This window comes from Nycticebus coucang, chromosome 12, assembly GCF_027406575.1.
Source record: "Nycticebus coucang isolate mNycCou1 chromosome 12, mNycCou1.pri, whole genome shotgun sequence".
NCBI classification, from domain to species: domain Eukaryota; kingdom Metazoa; phylum Chordata; class Mammalia; order Primates; family Lorisidae; genus Nycticebus; species Nycticebus coucang.
Window position 1 is genome coordinate 15486462 of NC_069791.1, and position 24579 is coordinate 15511040.

General features: G+C 43.0%; 1 protein-coding gene and 1 non-coding gene across 6 annotated transcripts in view; one reads left to right on the forward strand and one right to left on the reverse strand.

The window, feature by feature from the left end:
• The window catches only part of DIP2B (disco interacting protein 2 homolog B), a 264807-nt gene that overhangs the window by 106079 nt on the left and 134149 nt on the right, over positions 1 to 24579 (reverse strand). For all 5 annotated transcript variants that reach the window (XM_053557999.1, XM_053558000.1, XM_053557997.1 and 2 more), the window contains one exon: positions 5720 to 5848. In XM_053557999.1, coding sequence (XP_053413974.1) covers positions 5720 to 5848 — 129 coding nt within the window. The remainder of the gene's footprint in view (positions 1 to 5719; positions 5849 to 24579) is intronic.
• Positions 6984 to 7090, forward strand: LOC128562859 (U6 spliceosomal RNA). Its single transcript, XR_008373559.1, has one exon. It is a non-coding gene; the product is annotated as a U6 spliceosomal RNA (small nuclear RNA).

The window sequence follows — 24579 nt, forward strand, 5'->3', positions numbered from 1 at the left end:
TACTTGGGAAGCTGAAGCAAGAGAATCACTTAAGCCCAAGTGTTTGAGGTTGTTGTGAGCCGTGGCGCCACAGCATTCTGCCCAGGGCGACAGTTTGAGACTCTGTCTCAAAAAAAAAGTACATTCTCAAAGTATTTTTACATGTGATATGAAACATGTGATAACACACTTGACAAAGCTAGGGAATTAGTCACCTTAAGAAGCCCTATAACATTTGGATCATTAGTAATTATGGAGCATGTTCTTGCCTGCCACAGCATTCATAGCATCAGACCACAAAATAAATAAAACCACTCAACCATTTCTTTCATGATAAACCCTGGCCCACACACCAGTGTCAAAAAGAGATGTTCACAGTTACTCTATTAGCAAAGACTCTTACTGATAATGAGAAGGACAGGGATTCTCAATTGAATTTGACTCATTCACCAGCATACAATTCACCTTGATCTTTGATAAAGAAGTCACTTCTGAAGATTAGTCCCTAGACACAGCTGACTTTGGACGTCTCTGCCAGAGGCATGGGTAAGCTGGGTATCACTTTCAAGCACTAATGTTTGAGCTGAAAAAGGTGATACAAATACTCCCTGAAAGTCCATTTTTGTTCTTTTGTTTGAGCCGTTAGAATGACTTGCAGTACGATCAATTTCCATCTCAGGCATTAAGTGTGTATTTTCTATACTTGGGATCATACTATAAGCGTGTAGAAAGGTACATTATGCCTTGACATGTAGGAAAAAGAAATATGCAAAGTTAATATATTTTGGAAATGTAAGGTCCCTCTTGGGTAAGCACAAAGAATAGAATTGAGGTTAGATGATTAAACTTTAAATAAATACAAGCACTTTTTGCTGTGTCTGAAATATGAAACAGTCTATTAAGGTTGATTATGGTTGGTTGAAATGTTGTATGTGTTAATAAGCTCCACCAAAATAGAGGATTTTCCAGTTATACTTACTAACATTACTATCAAATCCTCCCTATGTACCCATCACTTTATTTTGCAACTTTTACTAAACATACTCTACGTTTTTAAGTATTTTTTTTTTTCCCTGAGACAGAGTCTCACCTGGTCACCTTTGGTACAGTGCCGTGGCATCTTAGCTCAACAGCAACCTCAAACTCTTGGATTCAAGTGATTCTCTTGCCTCAGCCTCCCAGGTAGCTGGAACTACAGGCACCCACCACAATGCCTGGTTATTTTTTTTGTTTGTTTAAAGACAGGGTCTCACTCTTGCTTAGGTTGGTCTTGAACTAGTGAGCTCAGGCAATCCACCCGCCTCAGCCTCCCAAGTGCCAGGATTACAGGCATGAGCCACCATGCGTTTTAAACATTTTTGCACATAACATGTAAACTATTTCTATGATTGGAGTAGCACAGAAGTAGAAGTTCAGTTCCACCAACCTCTGGAACTTACCCACCCCACCTCTACTGCTGCTGCTGGTTTCTTCTTATTCAGAGAAGCCAGAATTCTCAGAGACTGCCAGTTTCTCCAATGTGCTGAGCTTTCTTTTGCTATTTAGTTGAGTAATTCCTAACGTATTGAAAAGAATGGTTTTCACCCGAAGTCTACACTTGCATGCCTCTTTCGTGTTCCCCTCATGATAATAACACAGCACTAACATAGCTTTCAGTGCCTTCAGGGTATTGAAATTACTTTTTCTTCCCTATTTCACATCCCTTATGGCCTACTTCTTCTTAGTACCCTTAAAGAAAAAAAGAGAGAGAGAGAGAGGCAGGCAGGCCAGGCGCAGTGTCTCATGCCTGTAATCCCAGCACTTAGGAGGCCAAGACGGGTGGATTGCATGAGCTCACAGGTTCGACACCAGCCTGAGCGAGAGTGAGACCCTGTCTCTAAAACTAGCCAGGCACTGTGGCCGGGCGCCTGTAGTCCCAGCTACTTGGGAGGCTGAGGCAAGAGAATCACTTAAACCCAAGAATTTGAAGTTGCTATGAGCTATGATGCCACAGCACTCTACCAAAGGTGACAAAGTGAGACTCTGTCTCAAAAAAAAAAAAAAGAAAGAAAAGAAAAAGAAAAAGTCCCGGGCGGTGCCTGTGGCTCAGTCAGTAAGGCGCCAGCCCCATATACCGAGGGTGGCAGGTTCAAACCCAGCCCCGGCTGAACTGCAACCAAAAAAAAAAAATAGCTGGGCGTTGTGGTGGGCGCCTGTAGTCCCAGCTACTCGGGAGGCTGAGGCAAGAGAATCGCTTAAGCCCAGGAGTTGGAGGTTGCTGTGAGCTGTGTGAGGCCACGGCACTCTACCGAGGGCCATAAAGTGCCACTACAAAAAAAAAAAGAAAAAGTCCCAGGTAAATATCCAAAACTCAACTGATAAACCTACACCTGGGTTTTTATAGGTGAGGCTCAAAACTTTACACTACTAAACAAGCTCACTAAAGGCTTTTTTTATGTCTGACTGGCTTGAATATAGGACATAAAGAATCATCTTATACTTCCTTACTACACTCCTTTCATTACATGGGGGAGGAGGGCAAGGAGGGAGAGGAAAGAAGGAAGGGAGGGAGGGAGGGAGGGAGGGGGAGGGGAGGGAGAGGGAAATGGAGGAGAAGCAGCAAGGAGGAAAAACCACAAGAACTCCCAGAAGGTCAGGAAGAAAAGTCGTTAAGGCTAAAACCCTTCTGGAGGGTCGTTGCCCGTAGCATAGTGGTTACAGTGCCAGCCACATACACCAAGGGTGGCAGGTTCGAACTCATTCCAGGCCAGCTAAACAATGATAACTGCAAATAGCCGGGCATTGTGGCGGGCGCCTGTATACCCAGCTACTTGGGAGGCTGAGGCAAGAGAATCGCTTAAGCCCAAGAGTTTGAGGTTGCTGTGAGCTGTGACGCCACAGCACTCTACCAAGGGCGATAGAGTGAGACTCTGTCTCAAAAAATTAAAAAAATAGATAAAATAAAATAAAACCCTTCTGGCCAGGTTAAAACGTGCTGCTCCAGAACTGGGCCCCAGCCTGAAAAGGTGACACTGGGTGCCTGGGAAATCAGGCTTCTGTGCCTGGCAACAAATAGGAGCTCCTGATATGCTGTGCTACTTCCAGCCTTACCTTCCTCTAATCTAGTAGTTCTCAATTTGTGGGTTGCGACCCACAGGAACTGTATGGACTGTATTAAAGGGCTGCGGCATTAGGAAGATTGAGAACCATTGCTCTAATCCATTCCTTAACTAATAACTACTTTTATTTCTTCTTTTCTGTAAAGTATTTGCTTGGCTTTTACACGTGTTAGACCCTGTGCACTGAGACCCATGCACAGGAACACACAGTGATGAAGCATGCACTCTAGCTGGAGTGAGCCTCTACTACAAATAACCATCTAATGCTGCTACTGCTTGCTGAAAATCCTTCAGTGATATTCAAGATTCCTTAAGATCTGATCTCTGGGGATCCTTATCCCTGACCTCTTTCTGGCCATTCTAAGTTCTGGGCATTGTTTCCCTGTCTGTCTGCCATGATTCAGCTGAGACACCTTGTTCTCTGAGGAAGCCCTCTCTGAGCAAGGCTTCCCTGATCATTCAAGACCAGTGTGTGTGCAAAAGAAAATTCTGGTGTGTCATCGTTTTCATGTGTGAACATTTCTCATCTCCCTCTTTCCATGTGTGAAGTATCTATCTAGTAAAATAGCCCCTAAACTGGCCAGCACAGCTCTGCAACTGTGTCCTTTAATTTTTCTCTAAAGCAGTTTCTGAGAGGACATATCAACAAGTTTAGATTCAAGAAAAGGCTAAGGAAACTTGGTTGGTATAACAGAGACAAAAATCTGGAAAAAGTAAAATAATATTCCTGTTACTCTTTCAGCTTAATTCTGTTACTTCTGTGAGAAGGGATCTTGCTCTGTTGTCAGGCTGGAGTGTAGTGTGGGCTCATGCAATCCTCCCACCTCAGCCTCCTGAGTCACTAGGACCACAGGCACATGACACCATGCCTAGCTAATTTTTTTTTATTTTTTTTGTAGAGGGGTCTCACTATGTTGCCCAGGCTATTCACCAACTTCTGCCCTCAAGTGATCCTCTTGCCTTAGGTTCCCAAAGTGCTGGGACTACAGGCATGGGCCACTGTGCCCAGCCAATCCTTCCACTTATTAAAAGTGGATAGTAAATGAGTGCTGAGAGGTCTCCCTATGCTATACATACACTATGAGTCTACAATTTGTTTCTCTGCTCTTTAGTTTCTCTGTTTTTGAGACAGAGCCTCACTCTGTTGCCCTGGGCATCATCATAGCTCACTGCAACCTTAAACTCTTGGGGTCAGGTGATCCTCTACCCTCAGCCTCCCACCACCTGGTGGCCAGGCAGTCCTGGGCAAGTATCAGCAGGAACGTGTCCCTATTTTCTTTTTTGGGGGGGAGGACAGAGCCTCAAGCTGTCACTCTGGGTAGAGTACTGTGGCATCACAGCTCATAGCAACCTCCAACTCCTAGGCTCAAGTGATTCTTCTGCCTCTGTCTCCCAAGTAGCTGGGACTACAGGTGCCCACCACAACTCCCGGCTATTTTTTGGTTGCAGCCATCACTGTTGTTTGGCAGGCCTGGGCTGGATTCGAACCTGCCAGCTCAGGTGTATGTGGCTGGTGCCTTAACCGCTTGAGCCACAGGTGCCAAGCCAGGAACATGTCCCTATTGCCAGACAAGCATAAATTTGCCTTTTCCCTTCCTATGGGTATCTTTGCATTAGAATAAATAAAAGTTTAAGAGTTTACTAATTTGAAATTTCTTTTTTTTTTTTTTTAAACAAGAGTCTCAACCTTGTCACCCTCAGTAGAGTACCGTGGCATCATAGCTCACAGCTACCTCAAACTCTTAGGCTCAAGCGATCTTCTTGCCTCAGCCTCCTTAGTAGCAGGGACTACATGTGCCTGCTACAACGCCCGGCTATTTTTAGAGACAGGGTTTCACTGTAACTCAGGCTGGTCTTGAACCTGTGAGCTCAGGTAATCCACCTGCCTCGGCCTCTCAGAGTGCTAGGATTACTGGCATGAACCACCATGCCCAGCCTTAATTTGAAATTTCATCATAAGTTTTGGTTCTTGCTCCATTAATTAAAAGATTTGTTACTGGGCATTTGTTACTACTCCATTAATTAAAAGATTTGTTACTGTCACCTGTGGCTCAGTCGGTAAGGTGCTGGCCCCATATACCGAGGGTGGCGGGTTCAAACCCAGCCCCTGCCAAACTGCAACAAAAAAAAATAGCCGGGTGTTGTGGCGGGCGCCTGTAGTCCCAGCTACTCAGGAGGCTGAGGCAAGAGAATCGCTTAAGCCCAGGAGTTGGAGGTTGCTGTGAGCTGTGATGCCACGGCACTCTACCTAGGGCCATAAAGTGAAACTCTGTCTCTACAAAAAAAAAAGATTTGTTACTTCAACAGCTCTGGCAAACACAGAAAGACCTACCTCTGCCAACAGAGTCCACTGAGCAATCCCAGTATCCTCCATGTGACCTAACCGTTCATTTTTGGTTTACTTGTTTACATTGCCTTTCTGCTGTATCTTCAGCAAACATGGAGTATCCACTATACCCTCACAAAGTAGACACTCAATATTTCATCACATAAAATAAATGATCAGTGAATGAAATAATACATACCTTTTGATACATCAAGGGAAAACAAAACAAAGCAAATACTAGAAGTTCTCAGAACAGATAGTTCACACCATCATCAGCAGAAATTATTCAGCTGGTTCTTCTGCAGTTCCTTCTTACCTGATCGATATCGTTCATCCCTGGCTCCCCCAGATCGAGTCCGGTGATACTTAGAAGGAGCGGAAGTTTGAGTTGCAGATGGAGCAGGTGTCTGGTTCCTAAGTTCTTTCTGTACTGCTGAATCAGTTTCTACAAAAGAAAATTTAGAAGATGGTTACCAAATAACAGTAATAGCTAACATTTTCTGAGCACTTCAAACACTCTCACAACACTTTGGGGTACTATTATTCCATTTACAGTAAAGGGTTAGACAGCTTTAAAATACACACATAAATATAATACAAAAACATCCAGGCTAAAAAATACCATCTTAGAGCCTTAATTGTCACAGGCTGATAAGAGACAAACAGCATGAAGATACATGTATATGTAAAGTGAAAGGCTATTCTAGAGACACCAAGGAGTGATGGTAATGAAAGAGTTCAGTAGTACAAAAGACCCCCCACCCAAGTCCTGCATAAAGAACAGCTTGGCAGTATTAGCTGCCATGCCACGCCATTTATCACTCCAGATAAACATGTAATTAAGCAAAGGGAAGATGCTTGTTATGCAAGTATAGCTTCAAATCTACTAGCCCCTCTCCCAACTCGAGTCACCACTGACCCTGTCCCCATACTCTGCCCTCTCGACATTTAGTGCCTTATCAAGAATAAGGAGAAGGACCGGGTGTGGTGGCTCACTACTGTAACCTTAGCACTCTGGGAGCCTGAGTAGGGTAGACTGCTTGAGTTCAGGAGTCAGACCAGCCTAAGCGAGAGACCCCATCTTTACTAAAAATAGAAAAACTAGCTGGGTATCCTGGTGGGATCCTGTAGTTCCAACTACTTAGCAGGATGAGGCAAGAGGATCAACTGACCCCAAGAGTTTAAGGTTGCAGTGAGCTATGATGATGCCACAGCATTCTACCCAGGACAACAGAAGGAGGCCCTGTCTCAAAAAAATAAAATTAAAAAAAAGGCCAGGCATGCTGGTTCACACCTATAATCCTAGCACTCTGAGAGGCTAAGGCAGATGGATTGCCTGAGCTCAAAGGTTCGAGACCAGCCTGAGCCAGAGGGAGACCTTGTCTCTAAAAATAGCTGGGTGTTGTGGCGGGTGCCTATAGTCCCAACTACTTAAGAGGCTGAGGCAATAGAATCACTTAAGCACAAGAGTTTGAGGTTGCTGTGAGCTATGAAGCCATAGCACTCTACCGAGGGCAACAAAGTGAGAGACTGTCTCAAAAATAAATAGCTAAATCGCTTTTTTATTAAAAAAAAAAAGAGCGTTCACTTTGGCAGCACATATACTAAAATTGAAACAATACAGAGAAGATTAGTACGGCCCCTGCACAAGGATGACATGCAAATTCGCGAAGTGTTCCATATTTTTTTTTTTTTGCATTTTACAAACATGCTATTTAATTCTTACAGTAACATTAACCTTGCCAAGGAGTAATTTTTTTTTTAATTTTATTTATTTATTTTTTTTTTTGTAGAGACAGAGTTTCACTTTATTGCCCTCGGTAGAGTGCTGTGGCGTCACACAGCTCACAGCAACCTCCAACTCCTGGGCTTAGGCAATTCTCCTGCCTCAGCCTCCCGAGTAGCTGGGACTACAGGCGCCCACCACAACGCCCGGCTCTTTTTTTTTTTTTTTTTTTTTGTGGTTTTTGGCCGCGGCTGGGTTTGAACCCGGCACCTCCGGCATATGGGACCGGCACCCTACTCTTTGAGCTACAGGCGCTGCCCGAACGCCTGGCTCTTTTTTTGTTGCAGTTTGGCCGGGGCTGGGTTTGAACCAGCCACCCTCGGCATATGGGGCCGGCGCCCTGATCACTGAGTCACAGGCGCTGCCCAGGAGTAATTTTTTTTTATTGTTGGGGATTCATTGAGGGTCCAATAAGCCAGGTTACACTGATTGCAATTAAGTGTTCCATATTTTTAGACCAACTACAAGAAGGACTCTAGCTAACAAATGCAAACATTATAACCTAGTTGTAACTTTACACTAACCTGAAAAAAAAAAAAATATGGAGAAGGGTTAAATAAGCTAAATAAAAACACTAAGTTCTAATATTTTAGTGTCTTTAAAAAAAAAAAAATCAGGGCAGTACCTGTGGCCCAGTGAGTAGGGCACCGGCCCAATATACGAAGGGTTGTGGGTTTGAACCCAGCCCTGGCCAAATTGCAACAGAAAATAGCCAGGTGTTGTGGCAGGCACCTGTAGTTCCAGGTACTCCAGAGGCTGAAGCAAGAGAATCACCTAAGCCCAAGAGTTGGAGGTTGCTGTGAGCTGTGACGTCACGGCACTCTACGTAGGACGACAGAATGGACTCTGTCTCTTTTTTTTTTGTAGAGACAGAGTTTCACTTTATCGCCCTCAGTAGAGTGCCATGGCGTCACACAGCTCACAGCAACCTCCAACTCCTGGGCTTAGGCAATTCTCCTGCCTCAGCCTCCCGAGTAGCTGGGACTACAGGCGCCTGCCACAACGCCCGGCTATTTTTTTGTTGCATTTTGGCCGGGGCTGGGTTTGAACCCGCCACCCTCGGTATATGGGGCCAGTGCCCTGCTCACTGAGCCACAGGCGCAGCCCTGGACTCTGTCTCTTAAAAAATAAAAATAAAATAAAATAAAGATTAACTCCTAAGTCATTTCTTCTTTTTTTTTTTTTTTTGTAGAGACAGAGTCTCACTTCATCACACCCTCAGTAGAGTGCCGTGGCATCACATGTCACACAGCTCACAGAAACCTCCAACTCCTGGACTTAGGTGATTCCCTTGCCTCAGCCTCCCGAGTAGTTGAGATTACAGGTGCCCGCCACAACGCCTGGCAATTTTTTTGTTGCAGTTTGGCTGGGGTTGGGTTTGAACCCGCCACCCTCAGTATATGGGGCCAGCGCCCTGCCCACTGAGCCACAGGTGCTGCCCCCTAAGTAATTTCTTTTAAAAAATTGTAGTAAGAACATTTCACATAAAGCCTTATTCTTTCAACAAAATTTTAAGTATATATTACGCTATTATTAATAGCACAGCAGAAATTACTCCTCTTGCATAACCGAAACTTTATACGTGTTGAATAGCAATGCCCCCCCCCCAAGGGCCCCCTGATGAACACCACCCCGCTCTGTGCTTCTATGAGGTCTTTAGAGACCTCAAGCCAGTGAAATCATATGGTCTTTGTCCTTTTTGTGATTGGTTTATTTCACTTGACATAAAGACCTCCAGGTTCATCCATGTTGTCACATATTACAGGATTTCCTTCTTTGAGGCAAATTTACCAGTAAGTTTTTAAAGTAACACTTAGTTGTGCCTGGGAAGGCACATAATACACCTAGCAAATTAAATGCCCACTAGTACCGTAAGATGTCACCTATGCAGCAAACATACTGCTCTAGATTGCAGCTGAGAATCATCTTATTAAGCCAAAAAATAAAAGAGCAGGCCCAAAGCACAATAGTCCAGGGAGTTTAAGCAACAGTCCCACATACTCGGGTGAAGACTGACAGCCTCAAAGCATTATAGGAATGGAGATTCCTAATGACAATGTTATAACGCTTAACACTGTGGTTGCTCTCACACTTTAGGCAGAGTTGAGGAGTTGTGACAGAGACTATATTGTCTTCAAATCCTTTACAGAAAAAGTTTATCAACTCCTGATGTGTAATAAAAAAAAGCTAACATTTAAGTGTTTGCTTTGTGCTACTCACTGTACATATAGAAGTTTTCCCAGTTTATTCTTATTAATGCCTCACAACAACCCTACAAAGTTGGCACTATCATTACGCCCTTTCTACAGAAAAGGGAACAGAGACATGGATTGGTTTATTATAAAATCAGAGGCAGGGAATGTCAGAGCCAGGTCTTCAAACCCAGGTCTGTTTATTTTTGTTTATTTTATCATTTTTGAGACAGTCTCGAGCTGTTGCCCTGGGTAGAGTGCCGTGGCGTCACAGCTCACAGCAACCTCAAACTCTTGGGCTGAAGCAATTGTCTTGCCGTAGCCTCCCAAGTAGCTAGGACTACACCCAGCTATTTTTTGTTGTCGTTGTTGCAGTTGTCAATGTTGTTTTGCGGGCCTGGGCTGGGTTCGAACCCTCCAGCCTGGGTGTACACGGCTGGCGCCCTACCCACTGAGCTACAGGTGCCACCCCTAGTTCTGTTTAATTCCATTGGTTCTCAACCAGAAAAAGTTAGGAAATGGTTCTGAAAATTCTCCATAGACTTTTTTTTTTTGAGACAGAGTCTCAAGCTGTCACCCTAGGTAGAGTGCCGTGGCATCACAGCTCACAACAACCTCCAACAATTCTCCCGCCTCCACCTCCCAAGTAGCTGGGAGTACAGGCACCTGCCACAACGCCCGGCTATTTTATGGTTATAGCTGTCATTATTGTTTGGCGGGCTCGGGCTGGATTCGAACCCTCCAGCTCAGGTGTATGTGGCTGGTGCCTTAGCTGCTTGAGCCACAGGTGCTGAGCCATCTCCATAGTCTCTTAAAAGGAAAGTAATCAGAATCAACAATTTTAGTTTAGGAATATTCCCAAATACTTCAGGATTTACAGTCAGTAGTTAGATAATGGGTTTAAACAAAACAAAACAGCCACCTGCCATCATGCAAAAAATTCAGAAAAAGCCCCTTTCAGCCACTCAGAGAAATTAGTTGAAATAACAGATTTCTTTTTTTTTTTTTAATTAATTAATTTATTTTTTTTAAGAGACAGAGTCTCACTTTATTATCCTTGGTAGAGTGCTCACAGCTCACAGCAACCTCCAACTCCTGGGCTTAACAATTCTCTTGCCTCAGCCTCCCGAGTAGCTGGGACTACAGACGCCCACCACAACGCCCGGCTATTTTTTTGTTGCAGTTTGGCCAGGGCCGGGTTTGAACCCGCCACTCTTGGTTTATGGGGCTGGCGCCCTACCCACTAAACTATAGGCGCTGCTCGATATAATATATTTCAATTAACTTTAAATAAAGAACAAAAACTAGAAAGGTGCTATTTTTCTTCGTATGGTCAGATAATACATACAGGAAGATTAGATTAGCACACATGAGCTACTTTGCCTATGAATATGTAGAAAGAAAATAGTTTGACTTAAACAGAGCACTATGGTTTTTTTTTTGCAGTTTTTGGTCAGGGCTGGGTTTGAACCCACCACCTCCGGCATATGGGGCCAGCGCCCTACTCCTTTGAGCCACAGGTGCCACCCAGCACTACGTTTTTAAACACTAGTTTTTTGTTTTGTTTTGTTTTGTTTTTTTTTTCAGAGACAGAGTCTCACTTTATCGCCCTCAGTTGAGTACCATAGTGTTAAAGCTCACAGCAACCTCCAAATCCTGGGTTCAGACTCCTGAGTAGCTGGACTACAGGCGCCCTCCATAACATCCAGCTATTTTTTGTTCCAGTTTGGCAGGGGCCGGGTTTGAACCTGCCACCCTTAGTATATGGGGCCAGCACCCTACCCACTGAGCCATAGGCGCCACCGGAAAAAAACACTAGTCTTTTTGTTTGTGTGCTTTTTTTTTTTTTTAAAGACAGAGTCTCACTATGTCACCCTGGGTAGAATGTCGTCACATCACAGCTCACAGCAACCTCAAACTCTTGGGCTTACGTGATTCTCTTGCCTTAGCCTCCCAAGTAGCTGGGACTATAGACACCTGCCACGACGCCTGGCTATGTTTTTATTATAGTTGTTGTTTATGAGGCCCTGGCCAGTTTCAAACCCACCAGCCCCAGTATACGTGGCCGGTGCCCTAACCACTGAGCTACAGGCACCAAGCCATAGTTGGCTTTTTTTTTTTTTTTTTTTTTTTTGAGACAGGGTCTCACTGTGCTGCCTGGACCAGAGTGCAATGGTGTCATCATAGCTCATTGCAACCTCAAACACTTAGACTCAAGCAATCTCCCTCCCTTAGCCTCCAAAGTAGCTGGAAATATTATAGGTGCACACCTCCATACCCAGCTAATTTTTCTTTTTTTTTCTGTAGAAATGGACTCTCGCTGTTATTCAGACTAGTCTTCAACTCCTGGCCTCAAGCTATCCTCCTGCCATGACCTCTCCAAGTGCTACATTTACAGATGTGAGCCACTGCATCCAGCTTGAAACACCAGCTTTTATCATCACTGTTTGTCACAATATAACTGGCATCCACCACGGATTATTTTATTAATTAAATAAGCAGATTTGTCAAGGACAGGCCAAATCACCTTGATAAGAAACATCATGCCTCCAAATTAGACAGCTAATAACACAAAGAATGAAAAGAATTAATATGGACTCTTACTTCACAAAAATGAACACAAAGGTTTATTTTTTTAACCATTCCTCTCACACCTATACTTTTAAGTCTTTCAATGTTATTAATTAGAATAAAAGGAAGATAATGTGGGCTAAAGAATAAAAATTATTACAAAGAAATGACAGAGAGGTGATAAGGGAAATAAGAGTTGATAACATCTATTTGGGAAAGAACTGGAGAAAATGAAAGTATCTATTCAGGATTATCTAGAGAGTGCCACAGATAAAACACAAGGAAATAGGACACAAATGAAGACATCTGGTGAGAACTGAGAATCAGATGACAGACAAGAAATCTACTGCACTAGCACCAAAAGGAAAAAAAGAAGTCTCACGACATGCTGACGTGCTCTGTAGCAGGCAACATTAATTGATGTTCTGGAAATGCTTATCTCTATTGTCTCAGGACCTCAGTCATCCAAAAGACCAGGTCTCTATTGGGTCTAAAATCATGATGAACATCTCATTATAGTTTGCCAGAAATGAAATCAAAAAGTCAATTTTCACTTTGACTAAGTGAGTATTTGACATTCAGTGAGTATTCCTCAGGTGCCCAAGGCACAATGCCACAAAATCTCAGATTTCTGATAGAAAAGCCTTGATTCAAATGTATAATATACTTGCTTCAAATTCACAAGAGGCTATTTTTATTTCTTTTAATTTTTTTTTTTTTGTTTTGAGACAGAGTCTCACTATGTCACCCTCGGTAGAGTGCTGTAGCGTCATAGCTCACAGCAAGCTCAGATTCTTGAGCTCAAGCCATTCTCTTGCCTCAGCCTTCTGAGTAGCTGGGATTATAGGCGCCCGCCACAACACCCGGCTATTTTTAGAGAGGCGGTCTCACTCTGGCACTATTTTTAAAAGTTGTGAAAGGAAAAAGAAAAGTAAAGTGGTTTTTAAGGAATTGAATCACTTCAAATACAGCAGGATAACTTAACAGAAACCCTGTAGTTAATTTAATCATTTTCAGATATGTGAACAATCACTCTAATTTATATAAATTTTATAAATTTTTATTCCATGTACTATAGTTTATAATTTAAAAATACTACAAGCTAGCCGGGCGTTGTGGCGGGCGCCTGTAGTCCCAGCTACTTGGGAGGCTGAGGCAAGAGAATCGCTTAAGCCCAGGAGTTGGAGGTTGCTGTGAGCTGTGTGAGGCCACGGCACTCTACCGAGGGCCATAAAGTGAGACTCTGCCTCTACAAAAAATAAAAATAAATAAAATAAATAAATAAAAAGAAAGTTTAAAAATACTACAAGCAAATATAGTAAAATATAAATAGCAATTACTTTTTTTTTTTTTTGGCCGGGGCTGGGTTTGAACCCGCCACCTCTGGCATATGGGACCGGCGCCCTACTCCTTGAGCCACAGGCGCTGTCCCAAATAGCAATTACCTTAAGTGATGATATTTTACATGATTTATGTACTTTGCCATAGGCTGTCTGGATTTTACAAGTTTTCAATAGTTTAGAAAAGTCCTTTTTTTGAATGTAATAATAAAAGATGTTCACTATAGAACACCAAGGACATAGCTAAATTGTAAAGAAGAAAATAAAAATTATACTTAAAGTTCATAACCACATACAGTAGATTCCTACCCCAAATAAGTTAAAGTAATATTAAGTTGTCAGCTTCCTAGATAAATTATGACACTATGAGCAGAATTCTCCAACCTTCTAAAAATCAATTATCAGGCTCAGCTCCCCTTGCTCAGTTGTTAGGGCACCATCCAGATACATACACTGAGGCTGGCAGGTTTGAACCCAGCCCAGGCCTGCTAAACAACAATGACAACTACAAAAAAAAAAAAAAAATAGCTGGGTGTTGTAGCAGATGCCTGTAGTCCCAGCTATTTGGGAGGCTGAGGCAAAAGAATCACTTAAGGCCAACAGTTAGAGGTTGCTGTGAGCTGTGACGCCACCGCACTCTACGAAGGGCGACACAGTGAGACTCTGTCTCTAAATAAATAAATAAATAAATACACACACACACACACACCAATTATCTAATTTTTCTTTCCCTAAAATCAAATAGCACATCAGTTCCTATTTAGGGGTAAGACAGAGGAAACTATGTTCTGGTTGGATTAAAAGAATTTTGAAAGGCTATTCCCACTTTAGCTTACTTGGAAGAGTAACAATTTATCATGAATGGGGGGGAGAGGGGGAGTAGGAAACAAGGTATCAATTGAGCTCTCCAAATCCAAAATGCTCCAAAATCTGAAACTTGTCAAGCTCCAATCTGATGCTGACAGGAAATGCTCTTTGAAGCATTTTAGATTTTGGACATTTGCATGTCAGATATTCAGCTACTATGTATATGCAAATATTCCAAAATCCCAAATCCAAAACATTTCTGGTCTCAAGCATTTCAGATAAGGGATACTCAACCTGTACCTCAGGCTCCACATCCCAGAGGAAAGGGAAGGAGTCTAGGGGCCTGGGAAGACAATAGGGCTTTATTTAACAGCATATGATGTCAGCTGGGCAGGCAGGATGCTACCTGAAGGTGGATCATTCTCTGGCGATGATGTCACATTCCAACCAGAACTCAGAAATTACCTGGGGTGCTAAAATACAAATTCCTGTCTTTTGAATAAAATGTGTGCAGTTCCATTGCCATGGTGAGGAAAAGTCAAAAGCAACGATGGAACTAACTGCATGTATCAACACAGTAAGATCCTATATGCCATTGAAAATAAAAAACATATAGGCTCAGCGCCTGTAGCTCAGTGACAAGGGTGCCAGCAACGGAGCTGGCAGGTTCGAATCCAGCCCGGGCCTGCCAAACAACAATGACAACTACAAGCAAAAAGTAGCTCCTGTAGTCCCAGCTACTTGGGAGGCTGAGGCAAGAGAATCGCTTAAGCCCAAGAGTTGGAGGTTGCTGTGAGCTAGGACACCAGAGCACTCTACCCAGGGTGACAAAGTGAGACTGTCTCAAAGAAAAAAAAAAAATCATATAGACTATGCAGATACTTTGGTTTAAATGAAATAATGTCAGGTGATAAAAGAACACAAAACATTACGTACATAACTATATATAAAAATAATTTACACAATTATCATAAAGATCAAATGGAACATAAACATTCTGTAAGTATTTGGATCAAGGTACTAATTAGGTACTACTTATTTCTTTACCATTTTATTGCTTTGTTCATAGAAAGAGAATTATGTATACAATCAAAATAATTTTTAGGCTTGGTGCCTGTAGCTCAGCGGCTAGGGCACCATCCACATACACCACATATATCGAAGGTGGTGGGTTCGAACCCAGCCTGGGCCTTCCAAACAACAATGACAACTACAATCAAAAAAAAAAGAAATAGCCAGGCGTTGTGGTGGGTGCCTGTAGTCCCAGCTACTTGGGAGGCTGAGACAAGAGACTCACTTAAGCCCAAGAGTTTAAGGTTGCTGTGAGCTGTGATGCCATGGCACTCTACCAAGGGGGACATACTGAGACTCTGTCTCAAAAAAAAAAAAAAATAATAATAATAGTTTATACTCTGGGAGGCTGAGGTGGGTGGATTACTAAGCTTATAAGTCTGAGACCAGCCTGAGCAAGTTTGAGACCTCCGTCTCTGAAAAATAGCTAGGCCTTCTGGGGGGTGCTTGTAGTCCCAGCTACTTGGGAGGCTGAGACAAAAGAATCGCTTGAGCCCAAGTGTTTGAGATTGCTGTGAGCTCTGACCCCATGGCACTCTAATGAGGGTGACAAAGTGAGACTCTGTCTCAAAAAAAATAATAATAATCAAAATAATTTTTTTTTGACAGAGTCTCAGTCTGTGGCCCTGAGTAGATGGCCATGGCATCATCGGAGCTCATAGCAACCTTAAACTCTTGAATAAAATCCTCTTGCCTCAGTCCCCCGAGTAGCCGGGACTACAGGTGTCCACCACGACACCTGTATTCTTTCTATTTTTAGTAGAGACAGGGGTCTCACGCTTGCTCAGGCTGGTGTTGAACACCTCAGCTCAAGCAATCCACTCACCTTGGCCTCCCAGAGTGCCAGGATTATAGGTGTGAGATATCAAACCCAGCCAAAATAAAAATAATTTTAAGAAATACTAAATACAGATAAATGCTAGAATGAAAGCTTCTAGCCTCACAAATTAAGTCTCTTCCTAACTTCTAAACCCTACTGTGAAATATAATGGATCCAAAGAAAAAGATTACACAGTAATATCTTCAGTTGGTAGGTTCCTAATCTTTCAGTCTGTTTTGCAGAGTATCCACTAGGGGTCACCATTATGTTTAAATAGCGATGATGTTAGGTTTAGTAATGGTTAAGTTTAAGAAAAACCACCAATTTTAAGTTCTTCTATAACACAAAGCCTTTCTTCTCAATGATCAACATGTACATAATTTATTGTTCTTTGGCAGAAAGAGACATCAGAGTCCTACATGCTTCTATTGTTTAAACATAGTAACAATGATAAATCTGGGAAAGATACTGATCTTTACACACTGGCTGCTCTTGGTGCCAGTGCCCAGAGAAGAAACATACCAAACATGTTATCACCATACATACATCTTCACATTTGGATTTGTGCTGAGAAGGAAAGCAAAAGGCTCTCTGAGCACACGTGAAGGTGAGTTTAACTGGTATCTGAGTTTCAGGGAAGTCAAACCTCTGTTAAAAGGAGACACTGATGGGGGGACACTGATGGGGGAGAGAGAAAAGACACTTCATTCAAAAGCATGGCGTATCTGGAAGCCCCGTCAGGAAGAAAAGCAGGGTCCGGGCACTTGGCCTATGCCAAATGGGCAGCCTTTGAAGGGATTTAAAAAGGAAATGACAGAATAACAATGATAAACGTTTCTATGGCTCTTTCAACTTTCATAACACTATCTTCATTGTGTCAATGACACTGTCAGATACTATCAATAACGCAGGATGCCCATATCACGGATCTGTTTTCCTTTTTATTAGTATTTATTTATTTATTTATTTATTTATTTACAGAGTCTCACTTTCTCACCCTTGGTAGACTGCCATGGCATCACAGCTCATAGCAACCTCAAATTCTTGGGCTCAAAGTGATTCTCTTGTGTCAGCCTCCCGAGTAGCTGCGACTACAGGTGCCCGCCACAACGCCCAGCTATTTTTAGAGATAGGGCTGGTCTTGAACTCCTGAGCTCAGGCAATCAAACTGCCTCAGCCTCCCAGAGTGCTAGGATTACAGGTGTGAGCCACAGTGCCTGGCCCCATTTATTTACTTAAGACAGAGTCTCACTTTGTCGCCCTTGATAGAGTGTCATAGCATCACAGTTCACAGCAACCTCCAATTATTGGGCTCAAGCGATTCTCCTGCCTCAGCCTCCCAACTAGCTGGGACTACAAGCACCCACCATAACGCCCAGCTATTTTTAGAGATAAGGTCTCTCTCTGGCTCAGGCTGGTCTTAAACCTTTGAGCTCAGGCAATCCACCCACCTTGGCCTCCCAGAGTGCTAGGATTACAGGTGTGAGCCACTGTGTCTGGCCTTATTCATTTTTGAGACAAAGTCTTGCTCCGTCACCCTGGCTAGAAGGCAGTGGTGTCATTATAGCTCACTGCAACCTCCAACTCCCTGGCTCAAGTGATCTTCCTGACTCAGCCTCTAGAGTAGTTAGGACTATAGTCACATACCACCACACCTGGCTAATTTTTCTATTTTTTGTAGAGATGGGGTCACACTCTTGCTCAGGCTGGTACACATTTGTTTTCCTAAAGTGAGAGTGCCAATAATCACCTTCGATCATTATAAATAGAGCTCTCACTCCCACTCCATCCAAGGGTACCTTGAATAACTTAGGGAGTCTTCCTTCTTGAGGGGCTAAAGCACCCAAGAACCACTGAAGTGAGCCTTCCTTGAAAGGGTAGTCATTAACCTCCCACCCGGGGAAAGGGAGGGAGGAATGAGAATGTTGGTGTTTGGAGTCTGGAAAAGGGGTTGTGCCTACCTGATTCTTAAGGGAGGATTCTGAAATGGAAGAATCTGAAAAGTGGCAGGTGAACAGATCCAGACCTAAGCTTCCTGAGCCATGAGAATGAGGCTACAGGAGCACAGTACAAGAGTCCTGCTCTGGAATCCTAGTGAAGTACCTGGGCTGAGCTGAACAGAGTGAGCTCCTCCTCAGAAGGCATCAGAGTGGCGGATGTAGGAAGTGACTTAGCAGTGGGTCAAAATTACTGCTCAGTCACATAGTGAGGAACATTTTTAGTAGCACTGTGTGACATGCTAGAAAGCAAACAGCAGACTGTAAGGTTCTTGCCCTTTCTGTGTGAAAGCTGGGCCTACCATCTCTCCTTTTGCACTGCCTATATCCCTGCAGGTTCCTGGACAATTCAGGAGGAAAAAAGACGAAAGAGGAAGATACAAGCACTAGACTTGCTTCTGATGAGACAGATGGGGCAGATGTGATTGCAATGTGTACTCTCGTGGCTCTAAAACCCTCCAAACCCAACAAATGAAAGAGCAGAACTGGGAGTGGAATGGAAAATTCCAGGTTCTTTCCATTATGCCATAAGCCTCACTTGGGAAGGATTTTTTTTAATTAAAATGGAATAAATTAAACAGCATAGATTTCACGCCCTATACCCTACATGTGCACATGCACACACACACACAGACATACACACAGACACACTGCCTACTTCTTATATTTGGCAACATTCCAAGGTGCTGTTCCTGATTTCAATAACTGGTGTAAGTTCACATCACTTTGAATTTCCACAGTATTTTGTTTAGAGCTCTATGACAGGGCTTATTTGACTCTTTTATAATCCTCATTTGTGTAACTACCTTATCTCTCCTATGACAGTACAAATGATTTGTGGTCAGGGACTGATCTTACTCATCTTGTATGTCCACACTGCAGGTATCTAATATTTTGGCTAAAATAAATAATTGAGATTTTGTCTATTTCCTCATCTCTACCAATGACAGTAGATGGCGGGGAAGAACGAGGAGGTACCTGCTGATTTAAAGTTGACCTAAAATCCCGCTTATCTATGCGTCTCTAAGCCTTACAAATCTTACATAAAAATTTGTGACTCACTATTTTCATATATATACATGAGGCCATTAAGAAAAATAGAGTTATAGACTATTTCAAGAGGCATTATCATTGTGGCTTTAAGACAGAGAGAATAAAACCTAAGAGTTTTGTTTTGTTACCACTCAGTTATGTACATGCTTGAACAATCTCAAAGGGGACTGACCTTAAAGAACTGTGACAAAGGGACATGGAGCAACTGGTGAAGGCAGTGTATGTATCAGAGCTGGATCACTGGTGACTGCTGCTTTAGCAAAGTAAACGGGGGAAAGTTTGGGGGAAACCTTTGGTTACCACAGCTTCTTACCAAGACAAGCTACAAAACATCAACACATAACCATCTCCATAAACTGATACGCTTTGTCCCTAAAAAGACAGTAGGTGAGGTCTGGGGAAAAAACAATGTGGAAACCTACAGCCCAAGAAGAAACTCGTAAAAGGAGAGATTCTGTACACAATTAAATGAAGTGAAAGACCAGAAGAAAGTCAAAGGACGAAAGAAGAAAACAAAATACACAAAGGTTGCAAATAATCTCAAATACCCTAAGACAGAACAGAATGTTTTCACCAACCCCATAAAAAGTATTAGTGGCAGTAATGTTCGAAAACAAAAGATGTGGGATCCAAGAGAAGATAACACTAGAACGTCAAGGTAGTTTTGAACAGCAGAGAAATGCCTAACAGAGCTGAGGCTCCTGCTGAGTCTTCTCAGGCCCAGAAGAAGGAAGCCTCTCAATGTCCACACTTTCTCTGTTGTGGATACCATATTACAACTTGCTGGTGAACAGCCAAAATGAGTTACTAAGATCTCCAAGATCTTTTAAATTGATACAGATTATCTTTGTCTAAATTTTGAACAATCCTCAAATATAAATGTTAGGATAAAAAATTTGGACTGAGGCTCAATGCCCGTAGCACAGTGGTTACAGCACTGTTGGAACCCAGCCAGGGCTAGCTAAACAACGACAACTGCAACAAAAAAATAGCCAGGTGTTGTGGTGGGCACGCGCCTGTAGTCCCAGCTACTTGGGAAGCTGAGGCAAGAGAATCACTTAAGCCCAAGAGTTTGAGGTTGCTGTGAGCTGTGATATCACAGCACTCTACTGAGGGTGACATAGTGAGACTCTTGTCTCAAAAAACAAAAGAAATTCTGACTTAATGTGGCACAACAAACATGTCTGTGCCTATTCCTTCCCAAAATACCACTAGGATGATAATGAAGGCCTACAGCAGGATAAGAAATAATCAGCTCAGGAAGAGAGATAACACCAGGAGTTGTCTCTATAAAAATAAGATCAGATTAACTCTGAGAAAAGCAAAAAGTTGTAAAAGAAAAGAAATATAATCACAGTGACTATGACTATTTTCAGGCATGTCCAACCTTTTTCTTCCCCTTCCAAACATTTGAAAAATAAAGAGTTGTTTTGGGCCACAGATTAAATAACAAAAGCTGATGAGCAAAATAAATCAATCCAAAAGATTCGCACATACTTTTTGTGACATCCCTCCCTACAGATAAGCAAAAGTAAATACTCATAAAATCTATGAGGACAATTAATGACAATTAAGGTTATGGGGGGGAGAAGCAGAAAGAGGGACGGAGGGAAGGGGGTGGGGCCTTGGTGTGTGTCACACTTTATGGGGGCAAGACATGATTGCAAGAGGGACTTTACCTAACAATTGCAATCAGTGTAACCTGGCTTATTGTACCCTTAATGAATCCCCAACAATAAAAAAAAAAAAAAAAAAATACTCATAAAATCAGCATGTAGGCCCCCAGGCCACAGGTTGGACACCCCTGACTTACAGTCATAATAATGTAAACACTGATTGTTGATTTAACAAATATGGTATTGTATTGAGCATACAGCCCACAGAGAGTGTAATACGGGGTATGAAGGAAGGAGAAAAGGGAAAAGGGGAGTGTGATGTGTCTACGTATTAGAGAGAGCCATATAAGAGAAAAATTCTGATATTATTTATGTATTTATTTATTTATTTTTTGAGAGAGACAGAGTCTCACTTTCTTGCCCCCAGTAGAGTGCTCTGGTGTCATAGCTCACAGCAACCTCAAACTCTTGGGCTCAAGAGATTCTCTTGCCTTAGCCTCCCAACTAGTTGGGACTACAGGCGCCCACCACAACTCCTGTTTTTTAGAGATGGGGTCTCACTCTTGTTCAGGCTGGTCTTGAACTCCTGAGCTCAAGCAATCTACCCACCTTGGCCTCCCAGAGTGCTAGGATTACAGACATAAGCCCCTAAGAATGGCCTAAATTCTGATATTTAATACTAGGAAATGAAAAAATAATGCTTTTAGTTGACGCCCTCAGTAGAGTGCTGTGGCTTCATAGCTCACAGCAACCTCCAACTCTTGGGCTCAAGCTATTCTCTTACCTCAGCCTCCCATGGAGCTGGGACTATAGGCGCCCGCCACAAAGCCTGGCTATTTTTAGAGACCCTTCTCGCTCTTGCTCAGGCTGGTCTCAAACTTGTGAGCTCAGGCAATCCATCCACCTTGGCCTCCCAGAGTGCTAGGACTTCAGGCATGAGCCACCACACCTGGCCCTTACTTAAAATTTTTTTAAAAAGAAATGCCAGAATATCAGACAAGAACTGACATACTGTGTACAGTCTCTTGAGGTGTTAATAAGCCTAAATTAAAAGATCTATCTATTGAGAGTGGAAACAAGTTGCCAGGATATTACCTAAAACATCTTTACACATTGTTACCAAAGAAAATACTGGAAAATGAGGAATGCTTTAAAAGAAGTGTTCCAAGAGGTAGTTCTTTCTTTCTTTCTTTTTTTTTTTTTCTTCAGTTTTTGACCGGGGCCGGGCTTGAACCCACTACCTCCGGCATATGGGGTCAGCGCCCAAACCTTTTAGCCACAGGCGCTGCCCCCCAAGAGGTAGTTCTGAATAGTACTGAGATTACATGGCAAAGCTGTGAAGGGAATGGTATGGGCTAAGAAGTGACCAGTTAAGAAAGCAGACATAGGCTGGGAGTGGGATTCCCTGAGCTCAAGAGCTCAAGACCAGCCTGAGCAAGAACAAGACCCCATCACCACTAAAAACTGAAAAATCAGCCGGGTATCCTAGTGGAAACCTGTAGTTCCAGCTACTCAGGAGGCTGAGGTAAGAGGATCACTCAAGCCCAAGAGTTTGAGTTTGCTGTGAGCTATGATGCCACCGTACTCTACCCAAGGTGACAAGAGTAAAACTCTGCCTCAAAAAAAAAAAAAGAAAGAAAAAAAAAACACAGAAAAAGAAAATAGAGATAGTTAAGTATAGAAACTTCTGTGCAATTTGATTATAAAGGGGCGATAGAAGGCTGAGATGAAGTAGTTGACAAGTAAAGGGAGGCTTTTTTGTGTGTGTGTGTGGGTTTTGGCCAGGGCTGGGTTTGAACCTGCCACCTCCGGCATATGGGACTGGCGCCCTACTCCTTGAGCCACAGGTGCCGCCTGGGAGGCATCTTTTTTAATAGGACAGTAATGAGCAAGATGAACTGCTGAGGGTAGACTCTAACGGCAGGACGGGAGCAGGAATTGCCAGCAGGGGCACACCGAGGGAGCGATGCAGCTGTCTGCCTCAGCATGAGGAGCATTTTATTACTGACAGTGTTGAGAACTGCTGCACACGTTGATACCAAAAAGCAGGCCAACTTTTTGTTGGTGTTTCTAGTGCTTTTTTGGGGGGGTGGGAGACAGAGTCTCACTTTGTCGCCCACTGTAGAGTGCCACGGTGTCACATCTCACAGCAATCTCAAACTCTTGGGCTTAAGCGATTCTCTTGCCTCAGCCTGCCAAGTATCTGGGACTACAGGCACCCACCACAACGCCCAGCTACTTTGTGTTGTCATTGTCCTTGTTGTTTAGCTGGCCTGGGCCGGGTTCAAACCTGCCACTCGCGGTGTATGTGGCTAGTGCTGTAACCACTGTGCTACAGGCGCCGAGCCTCTAGTGCTTTCTTAATTCTTTTCAAACATTGCATGCCTTACTGCCTGCAGCGGGTAGACTGCTCCTTACTGCCACTACAAGGTTTGGCAGTTGGGATCCAATGTATAGGTGGAGGGACTGCCTTTGGGTAGGAGGATAGATTATCTTTTCAGCCACAAGGAAGAAGGTAAACATAGAGGGGCACAGATGGGAGAAGTCTGAAGTTTGGTAGCAGGAAGCTGAAGGAGCTGTGACCGAAAGCCTTCTGTTTCCCCTGTGAGGTCACCTGTAAGGCCATTCCTATTGGGGGCTGAATGGGCCATTCTCTTGGCCTACTGCAATTAAATGTCTGATTGGTCAAATTCATACTCACTAAGCAACCTTCTACTTACGATTTGGCTTCCCATGTAGATTTGTCCACAGGCAAGAATGTGCTGACCATAAAGGTTTCTCCTAAGCCAGTTTTTGAACACGATTTAGTTTCTGTGTAGCCTGACTACAGATAACAGACAGATCATGGTCCTTTTTATAGTTACATTTCTTACTGAGTTATTGGCGAAGGATCTGATTGCTTTTATACAAGTGAATAAAGTAAATCTCTAGGCATTCGGAGGCATGGGCCAAATCCACAATTAAGCAGCAAATCAGTCTAACACCCCAACCCCCTAGGTCATGCTTTACTCAGCAAAAGCTAGTTTTCATTAGCTGTCAGTGGCCCAATTTCCACCTCTTTTCTCTCAATTCATTTCCACATGTACCTTCATTATTTTAAATTAGGTGTCACTGTGTTGCCTACTAGTTTTTGTAGGAAGGCATTTATAAGAATAATACAGGACATAAACAAGAACATCAGTGAAATATATTGGTATACCATTATTTATGCATTCCACAATTCATTCAACAAGTATTAGGAGACCATAAACACTGTATAAGGCTTACTATGAGAATTGTGGGAGATACAAAGTCCTCATCGTATTTATAATCCAGCAATGAAAGCAATTAACTCTACAACCAGCTTGCAAAAACATATTTTGATTGTAGGAGGGAAATTAGAAATACCTAAAAAATTCCTTATAGTAAAAGTGATTAGGTAGGTGCCTGTGGCTCAGTGGGTAGGGCACCAGCCCCATATACCCAGGGTATATATGGGGTCAAACCTGGCCCTGGCCAAACTGCAACAAAAATAGCCAGACGTTGTCGTGGCCTATAGTCCCAGCCACTCAGAAGGCTGAGGCAAGAGAATCGCCTAAGTCCAGGGAATTGGAGGTTGCTGTGAGCTGTGACGCCACAGCACTCTACCAAGGGCGATAAAGTGAGACACTGTGATTAAAGCAGAAACAGGCTATCAAAAGAAATCTTGATATCTAAGTAAATTTAAAAATAGGATTTAGAGACAGCCTTGCTTAGAAGCAAAGGTTAGGGCAACCCCTTTGGAATTAAGCATAAAAGTGACTGAGAACTTTCTGATATAGAAAGGATATGCTAGTCTCTTTATAGAAGCAGTAGGTTAGGCTTTGAATTAATCTATAAGTTCATTAGGAGCCTTTCCCCAATCCTCCAATCCTCAAGCTCCCTTACAAAACTGGATCTGTCCT